Source organism: Engraulis encrasicolus, chromosome 9 (genome assembly GCF_034702125.1).
Source record: "Engraulis encrasicolus isolate BLACKSEA-1 chromosome 9, IST_EnEncr_1.0, whole genome shotgun sequence".
Classification (NCBI taxonomy): Eukaryota; Metazoa; Chordata; class Actinopteri; order Clupeiformes; family Engraulidae; genus Engraulis; species Engraulis encrasicolus.
Genome location: NC_085865.1, coordinates 40537616 through 40547615, shown reverse-complemented (window position 1 = coordinate 40547615; position 10000 = coordinate 40537616). Strand labels below are relative to the sequence as shown.

Genomic DNA, 10000 nt, shown 5'->3' with positions numbered 1-10000 from the left:
ACAGACGCAGACACAACCAGTGCTAAAGATTGCACATTCACTATCAGTGGGCTCCGTTTGAGAGCAGCGTCACTCAAGTGTCAAACATTAGCACACACACGGCGCACACACAGACACACACACACGTACGCACACAAACACACACACCTACAAGCCTACCGGTACTAAAAGCATGCACATACACTATCGGAAGACGGAGAAGAGTTGTCACACTCAAAGCAGGCAGCTAGTCGGTCAGAATCAGACGGTCTTCTGAAACTGTCAAATGCGTCACGCTCGTACAGCATAGAAACGAAAGCCATAGTCTCATCGACGAAGAAGACAGAGGTGCAATATTAGATATGATGTGGTGTGATGTGATGGAGTGAAGCTAGCGGCTCTAGAGAACATGGTGAGTGTGGGCTAGGGGTGAGGAATTAGAAAAGGAATCAATGGAATGCACTCGATTCTAATTGGCTGGCGGCCGGCCGGCACCGGGGGGGCGGGAACTGACTTGCAGGCTGCACAGCGATAGGCCGAGAGAGTCTGTGCTGAGCCTCCTCTTTTGGAGTGACAGCTGAAAACAAGAGCAGGAGCCAATCAGCAGCGTCGCCTTCGGTCTCGCTCTCCAAAACATTCAAGAGGTGCCAGGCACCAATTTGAGGGTTTTAAAAGGGAGAGCCGATAGACATAAAGCTTCTCTTTATCGAACAAATCTCCCACAACCAAAATCATTCTTGCTCTCGCTCACACACACATACATACCCCTGTGACTCACACATACAAACACACACACACTTTTGATCACTCAATCTCACACACACTCATAAAGAAACAGGCAATCGCAATCACATACACACGCACACACACACACACACACATAAAGAAACAGGAATCACATAGAGGGACTTTCAACTCCACAAAGACAAAAGCATAGTTGTTTGCAAAGAAACCTCATTTTTTTAACCCCAAAAGAATCAGCCCCTCGCAAACGTATTATACATACTCATCAAACTCATCGACACATTTGAATGGAGGTTTAGGCACTTTCTATCCCTGAATTTTGATACCCTGCACTAAGTGTGTGTGTGTGTTATGCATTCCGAGAGTGTAGATGGGTTAAACACTCATAATATTTGAGTGACTGCATGAGTGATGGAGACCGCACACACGCACACTCCCAGTTCTGCCCATCACCCAGAAGATTCTAGGCCACCGTCTGTCAATCAGACCCATGACACTGCGACTTCTGTGACTTGAGGAGTTTTTTGGCAGAGCTGAACTATGAAAAGGACCCGAGGATGATCTCACAGACTCTGTCCTAGGACAGTCTGACCTTTGTGACTTGGTGGTGCTGCACCCTTTTTAAATTGTCAATTTATAGGCCAAGTGTCACTCAATACAAAATTACCTTTTTTTTGGCAGAACTTCACTATTAAAACTAAAACGATTAAAAGTACCCCAACATCGTGTAGTTGCAGGCTCTGTAATACAAAAGTCAATGTTACGCTTTCATTTAACACCCATGATTGTCGCCCTCACTAAGTGTCAAATCATACACTCTCTGTGTTATATTTCTTTGCAGGGCTAGCTGTGCTCATCAAAACACAATTAAAATTGGACTTGAAAATGTTGACGCTGTTGCAGCAGGCTCTGCAGAGCCAAAGTCTCTAAGTTATGCCAGTTGCTATGGTGACCAGAAATGATCCTCATCACGTGTTGATGTGACGGTGCAGCAGAAGGACACAGTACAGCCACATCATTCAGCAGGGCTTTATCCTTTCCCTTGTGGTTGCTGAGCAACACTTTGCTGTAGGGCAGGGATGGGCAACGCTCATGATGAGGAGGGCCACATACGTCACCACCAAAATAAGAGGGCCACATGACCACGAATCTGAGGTTTGGGGTGCAGTTGGTTGCTACCTGGCTGCCGATATTGTTTGGAAGGAATAGCAGTGTTCTCTATTGGCAAAGAGTACAATTGCAATGCATTGATTCCGTAGTGGTTTAAAAAAATCTGGTCATTTTTAATTTTCATGTTTTATCTTTGGGCCGCACTGCGTGAGAAGGTGGGCCGCGTGAGGAGGCGGGCCGCGTGAGGAGGCGGGCCGCGTGAGGAGGCGGGCCGCGTGAGGAGGCGGGCCGCGTGAGCCCCCCGTTGCCCATCCCTGCTGTAGGGTCATCAGAGGAATGGCCACAGTTATGTCCTTCTGAGGGTTCACCATCGATAACAGGACTCCATCATGTGGTAGGTTCTGGTTTGTACACGTATACTCATAACATTACATTACACTTAGCTAACGCTTTTATCCAACGTGACTTACAGTTACTCTAAGTACAGGGTATTGGTTACAGTCCATGGAGCAATATGGGGTTAGGTACGATGCTCAAGGGAGAGAGAGAGACAGAGAGAGAGGGGGAGAGGGAGAGGGAGAGGGAGAGATGGTAAGAGAGAGAGAGATGACAAAAGAGTGCTCGCGAGAGATAGATAGATAGATAGCGAGAGAGAGAGAGAGAGAGAGAGAGAGAGAGAGAGAGAGAGAGAGAGTGTGAGAGAGAGAGAGAGAAGAGAGAGAGAGAGAGAGAGAGAGAGAGAGAGAGAGAGAGAGAGAGAGAGAGAGCGAGAGAGTGAGAGATAGTGGCCGGTTGTTGAGTACCTTGTCGCTGAGTTCCAGGAGGTAGGTGCTGTGTCTCCACTTGGTGAGGACGATGGGCTCAGGCTGCTTACGGTCCAGACTGTGGGACTTGGGCACCTCACACGGGGTAGGAGGGGAGAGGGAGTACTGCAGAGAGAGAGAGAGAGAGAGAGAGAGAGAGAGAGAGAGAGAGAGAGAGAGAGAGAGAGAGAGAGAGAGAGAGAGAGAGAGAGAGAGAGAGAGAGAGAGAGAGAGAGTGAGATGATTAGATTACACTTGTCAAATCACAATTGCCACATTAGAACATTAGAATACTTGAGCTTATTTGGACCATAAAACCTAACCCTTTCTCACAAAACATGTGTGTAATAAGAGTGGATAGACAATAAACACATTACAAGCGCAAGCCTATCTCCTCTGCAGCATATTATAATAATAACACCTTCATGTAGTGTAATTTTGCAGCACAATAGCAAACAAGATGCATCTGAAAGCCTGTCACCACAGCAACCGCGACAGGGCATCTCTGCCTACTGAGCACAGGCATCATCCCCAGACAGCATCCCTGACTGACAACACTAAACAGGAACAGCTTGGGATTCATAGAATCATAGAGTGCTTTCCAATATGTGGACTCCCGTCCTCGGCTTGTGCTTGTGGCCTCGTGTTTTGGTGACGCTCCGCCTGCGTGGAGAAAACAATAAAGTTTTCCTGCCCGCTGTCATCTAAGCCACAACAACTTTTGGGGGACTGTTCTTCACTATCCTGATTGCAAATGAGATAATCACATTAGAATTGCGCTTTTGTAAGATATTGAATTAAACTTCTGTCGTCAGTGACGTCATCATGAGGCTACAAGCAGGCACAAGTGAGCAATGGAGGACGGTAGTCTGCATATTAGAGAGAACCCTAACTCAGCTTTCGATCTCGGGTCTCCTCATGCTCCCAAACAGCAACCTTGGCTGACACCACAGAATAGGAGGTGTGTGTGTGTGTGTGTGTGTGTGTGTGTGTGTGTGTGTGTGTGTGTGTGTGTGTGTGTGTGTGTGTGTGTACCAGGGCTTGACACTGGCATCTGCCAACCGGCCAAATGCTGGTAAAACTTGACTGTGGCCAGTAACAAATTTTCAGTGTCACTAGCCAATTTGGCAGGTAGCTTATTCTATGGTATGACATATCAGAATAGAGTATATTCTGCACTTGGCCCTTTGTGTATCGTAATTGTTTGCATTTAAATTCAAGAAAAAGCCATTACTCAGTTTCTATTTGTTTTTTTATTTCCATGTAGAGACCCATGCATCCATCTTCTTGCTTTAAGCACCTCATCTTCTGAGGTTGGATGTACAGATGATTTAAAAAACAAAAAAAACAAATAGTAGAATAGTGGCTAGTAGAACAGCTGGATGGCTAGTGACTCGGGAAAACCACTAGCCACAGTGGCCGGCAAGTGAAAAGTTAATGTCAAGCCCTGGGTGTACACGTGTTACTGGGGTGCAGCAGTAAAGGCAGGCCAGTGCCACTTCTCCCAGTGGGGTGTTGTGACCTTGCCAGCACGACTTATTATCGCCTTACTGTGACTCCACTAAGTAGCCAAGGAAGGGAACAGACCCACAAGGCACTCCCTCGAGACATCTTTCCAGCTGAAAGGAAAGATAGCCAGCTGCTCACAATGACCTCTTTGGATAACATATCGTAGATGAACGTGAATTCTCCTTAACAATTTTAAAAGGGGTGCAGTAGTCACTGCATGCCAGCGCCGCCACTACCACCCCCCCTCCCTCTCTTTTTCTCTCTCCGCGGGGTGCCGTGACCTCGCTAGCGTGATTAATCTCCTTAGCGTCCACCTGCTGTTTAATCAGCCCTGATAACACTGGTGCTACTACAACTGGGCATGGGGCAGCATCCGCAGGGAAAGTACAGGGTGCCCAAATAAAATGAATACACACTTCCAATCATTGTTAAGTAGAGGTCAACAAAATATTCATGCAATTTTCAAAATGTAATTGGATTTACAGATACTGCTTACCGCTAATGTTTTTCTTATCCCCAAGCTAATGTACAAATTCTAAATCATGAGGAAAAAACAGGACAGGCTGTGGCCAGATAATACTGATAATACAAATCTCAATGTTTTTTTTCCTTTCAGACATGTACAAGTTTTCAACGGTGAGACTTCCGTCTTCATCAGAGGGTCATTTAAAGCATGTCACACTTCAACATCCATGTGACCCTCTGATGAAGACGGAACTCATCGTCAAAACGTGTCAGGTAAAGATAAAAACTTTTACATGTCTGAAAAAAAAGAAACTTTAAGATTTGATATAACTCCAAGACATAATGAAAGTCATACATCTACTGATAATGCAGTTGGGAAGAAGGCGTGTGCACAGGCAAAGTTTTAAATTGGGCTGTGGCAAATACAATACCCAAAATGCTGCATGTTTCATGCCTACGACACACTATTTAATTTTTTTTCCCCTTATTTAAACCTACAGTGAAGCATACACAATGATGACTGGTACTATGCAAATATATGAGACCAGCGGCTGTTATGATATTTTTTTCCCCCGTGATGGGAAACAATGCTCTTCAGAGAAAATGACCTTCATAGGTCAGATCCGCACAGCCTTTCTAGACCGAGAGTGAAATAACATGGCAGAGCAGGAGGAAGTTGACAACCACCACACAATTGAGAGCGGAGACAAATTCCCAAGAATAGAAAGAAACAAATGCCAGCAGGCAGGAAGTTCTGGATATGCTCTCAGTCTGGTGATATTAATCATAGTTCTGAGCTAGCATGCTATCCCTGAACCATAAGAGTTTCATTCAGTTCAATGACACATGCTAGCATGAAGGTACAAGTTTTGGTTGCCAGGACCCCGTTTCTCGAAAGTATCCTTGCTAACCAGTTAGCAACTTAGTAGGTTGCCAATGGGAATTCCAATGCATTGCAGCCAAGTAAGTTGCTAACTTAGTTAGCAACAAAGCTTTCAAGAAACGCACTCCAGGTCAGAGAGCAGCTGCCATACAAAAACAAAACCAGGTACCGTACCTCTCCCGTCCTCCCCAAAACACCACGAATCCACAGCTTCACATCCCCAGCCAGCCCAGTGTGACTGTGTGTGTGTCTGTGTGTGTGTATGTGTATGGTCCGGGTGTGTGCGGAGATAGAGAGAGAGAGAGAGATATGGTCAGGTGCCCACACACGAGTGAGCCGCCTGTTTTAAAAGACACCTGTGATGGTTAATCCCCATTAACCAGCTTAACCTGCTGTGGAGGGGATAGAGTTTGTTTGGGGGTATATGCAGGTTGCACACATGTGTCTTCTGTTCGAGAGAGAGAGAGAGAGAGAGAGAGAGAGAGAGAGAGAGAGAGAGAGAGAGAGAGAGAGAGAGAGAGAGAGAGAGAGAGAGACTGTGTGTGTGTGTGTGTGTGTGTGTGTGTGTGTGTGTGTGTGTGTGTGTGTGTGTGTGTGTGTGTGTGTGTGTGTGTGTGTGTGTGTGTGTTCAAGAGGGTCTTACTTTGGCAGTTCCCATTCAGAGCAGTGTGTGTGTGTGTGTGTGTGTGTGTGTGTGTGTGTGTGTTTGTGTGTTCAAGAAGGTCTTACTTTGGGCAGTTCCCATTCAGAGCGAGAGCCATCTGTGCTGTAGTAGTATGGCCGTCCCTGATCATCAACATGCTTCATCCACTAGAGAGAGAGAGAGAGAGAGAGAGAGAGAGAGAGAGAGAGAGAGAGAGAGAGAGAGAGAGAGAGAGAGAGAGAGAGAGAAGAGAGAGAGAGAGAGAGAGAGAGAGAGAGAGAGAGAGAGAGAGAGAGAGAGAAAGAAAGAGAGAGAGAGAGAGAGAGAGAGAATGTAAATGATCGTTACTATTCTCCAGAAATATAGGATTCTAAAGTTCATTAAAAAAGTACTGCAAGTCACATAAGATATCAGCAAAAAAAGTTGCTGAAACATTAACATTAACAGAAAAAAAGCATTGAGAGGGAGAGAGAGAGAGAGAGCAGTGAGTGTGGCGTCAGTGCTGCGTAAAACAGTACCTTCTCATGTGTGTATTCGCAGACGTAGAGCGTGTGGCCGTGCTCGTCCAGTTCCTCAGACCAACCTCTAGGGGGCGACCCATACTGGCTGTCAGACTGGCTGGAGTAGGTACTCAGGCTGTTCTCCTCCGACTGAAACACACGCACACGCACACGCACACGCACACGCACACGCACACACATAGTGAGTGAGTGTCATATCAACATGGAAATGACAATGAACGAAAGCTTAACCCATCTCCTTAACGTAATTTTCACACTTTTTCACACTATTAAATGAACATTAACAATGCTAAGCTGATAGGCAGTGGATGCGATGAAACACTGAAACACTGAAATGTATTTAATTAGAAGATATGAGAGTATTTTTTGTGATGAAGTCCGGGTTGGTAGGATATCTAAACAACATTACAATTACAACATTCCACATAATGTCTGCCTGCCTTCTCTTCCTTCTCTTAACTGTCATTGTATGTCTTGTGAAACACAAACACTACTTCATTGAGAGATTAAGCCAATGAGTCTTTGAATCAGCATTTGATGGGGAAGGGACTAGGAGGGAGGGAGGGAGATAGACAGACAGACAGAGAGAGAGAGACAGGGAAAGAGAGAGAGAGACAGAGAGAGACATAGGGAGAAAGACAAAGAGAGACATAGAGAGAAAGAGAAAGAGACATGGAGAGAAAGAGAGAGAGAGACCGAGAGTGCGAGAGAGAAAGAGATGGCTGATGATTAAATAGTTGTTCTGTTTCGCTAGCTCTGTGTGTGTGTGTGTGTGTGTGTGTGTGTGTGTGTGTGTGTGTGTGTGTGTGTGTGTGTGTGTGTGTGTGTGTGTGTGTGTGTGTGTGTGTGTGTGTGTGTGTGTGTGTGTGTGTGTATCCAGTGTCCTTGTGCAGTAGAGTGACGGGGTAGCAGAGGGGAGCGGACTAGCAAAAGCACGCCCACACACCCGACACAAACACTCCATTTTGCACACAAAGCAGAACTTTAGAAACGTTCTTTTTTACCCCCACGATCAAGTTTACACACACGCATGCACGCACGCACGCACGCACGCACGCACGCACACACGCACACACGCACACACACACACACACACACACACACACACACACACACACACACACACACACAGCTAGGCGAGGGAATGTGGCAGATCTTTAACGTCTGGCAGTGGTTTAGAGGAGCTTAAATATAGAGACCTACTTACAGGAGACCTGCCCTGGTTCTACACTGCTGTGTGTGTACGTGTGTGTTTGTGTATGTGTGTGTACGTGTGTGTACGTGTGTGTACGTGTGTGTACGTGTGTGTTTGTGTATGTGTGTGTGTGTGTGTGTGTGTGTGTGAGGGATGCAAACGATTAATCGATTAAAAAAACATTAATCGCAATTAATCGACAATTAAACTGACAAGAGACCTAGGTGAAATGGGCATGTGAAGAGTGTGTGTGAAGATTGGTGTGAATAGTGGAAATATTTAAATCATCTTTGGATTAAAGAATTGAAATAGAATTAATTTAATGTGGTATTTTATTTCAATTTTTAATTACATTTTTTAGATTTAGTAGGTTTTTTTTCGAGAAACATTGAGTTTTCGGGGGGGAAAATGCTGCTTATCAATTAATCGTAAGTCGATCCATAAGGCTATCAACTAATGATGAATAATTAATTAATTGATAATTTGCATCCCTAGTGTGTGTTTTTGAGTTTGCAGCAATAGCCATTGTGCATCTAGGTTTTCAAGCCTACAACTCTGGAGAAGAAATGTGTGACCATATCAGTGTGCCTGTAGTTGCACTTGCATTTCTTTTCTTTTTTGTGTGTGTATGTGGAGTGTGTGAGCGCATGTGTATGCACGTGTCTGGTTGTGTGGTGTGTTCGTGTGTGTGTGTGTGTGTGTGTGTGTGTGTGTGTGTGTGTGTGTGTGTGTGTGTGTGTGTGTGTGTGTGTGTGTGTGTGTGAGGTCCTCGCCACATTTTGACCACATCCTCACCACTTCTTCACTTTGAAAAAAGCACCGTCTGCCTATCTGAACGCGCATATGTGTGTGTGTGTGTGTGTGTGCATGTGCATACACGTGTGTGGACGTTAGTCTGGATGCGTGTCTGCGTGTGGAAACAACCAATATGCTTTCAGTGATTTCAGTTAGATTCATGACACGTTTTAATGAGCCAGGCTAATGCTTCATAATTCGTACATGGCAACATTGTCAAGCGTAGAGAAAAAGACAAATATCACATGTGTGTGTAAAGTATTGAAATGTTAAAAAAGAAAGGGAAACACTGAAAGACAGAGAGAGAGAGAGAAAGAGAGAGAGAGAGAGAGAGAGAGAGAGAGAGAGAGAGAGAGAGAGAGAGAGAGAGAGAGAGAGAGAGAGAGAGAGAGAGAGAGAGAGAGAGAGAGAGAGAGTTTTGTTTGAGTGTATGGGGGTGTAGCAGGTTCAGTCAGCTGAGATTAATATTAAAAGACAGGGCTAGGCTCAATGTATTTGTGAGATTCGCAATGTCTAAAATAAATATGTGGTGAAAAAAGTTGTGGTTAAATATGGTGACAGAGGTGAGAATTGCTCTGAACCACTCCCATTATTACTATTTTACCACTTGATAAGTTCAGTGCCAAGTCTTTAACTGTCAGGCAACAGTAATAGCACCCTTGAGTGCTTTTAGCAGTGAAGCTGAGAAGCTATTGAGCCTTGGGGACACACAAGCAGTTCTTTCTAGAGATTGTGGACCACCAAAAATCTACAGTAGGCTCGTCTTGCGCTTCTTGTTTAACCGTTTAAGCACTTAAGACCACATCCACTGCCGGAGAAGTGATATTCAATAGGATTATTGTTATAATTTTTTACTATTATCATTATTATTATCATTCTTCTCATCAGTAGCAACAGTAGCATTAGCAATAGTAGCAGTGGTACATTATTATTATTATTGATAATTAAAATAGGAAATGGGGCAATTGGTCGTCTGAGATGGACATCAAGTGAGCAGGTGTGTGTGTGTGTGTGTGTGTGTGTGTGTGTGTGTGTGTGTGTGTGTGTGTGTGTGTGTGTGTGTGTGTGTGTGTGTGTGTGTGTGTGTGTGTGTGCGCGCGCGTGCGTGCTCGCGTGTGCGTGTCTACCTCTATGTCCGTGCTGTTGGGGGGCTCTGTGCGGCTGCTGGTGCATGCGTGTGTGTGCGTGCGCGTCTGCCTGCGTGCATATCTACCTCCATGTCTGCGCTGTTGGGGGGCTCCGTGCGGCTGCTGCTGTCTCGTGAGCGCGGGGGTTTCCAGGTGGTGGCCTGTGTCTGTGTGTTGTAGTAGTAGTATCGCCCACTAGCGTGCCGATGCGTCTCCCACTGGCCGT

At 45.4% G+C, this 10000-nt stretch overlaps 1 protein-coding gene across 5 annotated transcripts in view; it reads right to left on the bottom strand.

Annotated features, from left to right (window-relative positions):
• arhgap12b (Rho GTPase activating protein 12b) overlaps positions 1–10000 on the bottom strand; it is an 86304-nt gene that overhangs the window by 18034 nt on the left and 58270 nt on the right. For all 5 annotated transcript variants that reach the window (XM_063207147.1, XM_063207148.1, XM_063207149.1 and 2 more), the window contains exons 4-7: positions 9861–10000; positions 6655–6786; positions 6223–6303; positions 2637–2762 (exon numbers count right to left, since the gene is read on the bottom strand). The exon at positions 9861–10000 is cut by the window's right edge and continues 46 nt beyond it. In XM_063207147.1, coding sequence (XP_063063217.1) covers positions 2637–2762; positions 6223–6303; positions 6655–6786; positions 9861–10000 — 479 coding nt within the window. The remainder of the gene's footprint in view (positions 1–2636; positions 2763–6222; positions 6304–6654; positions 6787–9860) is intronic.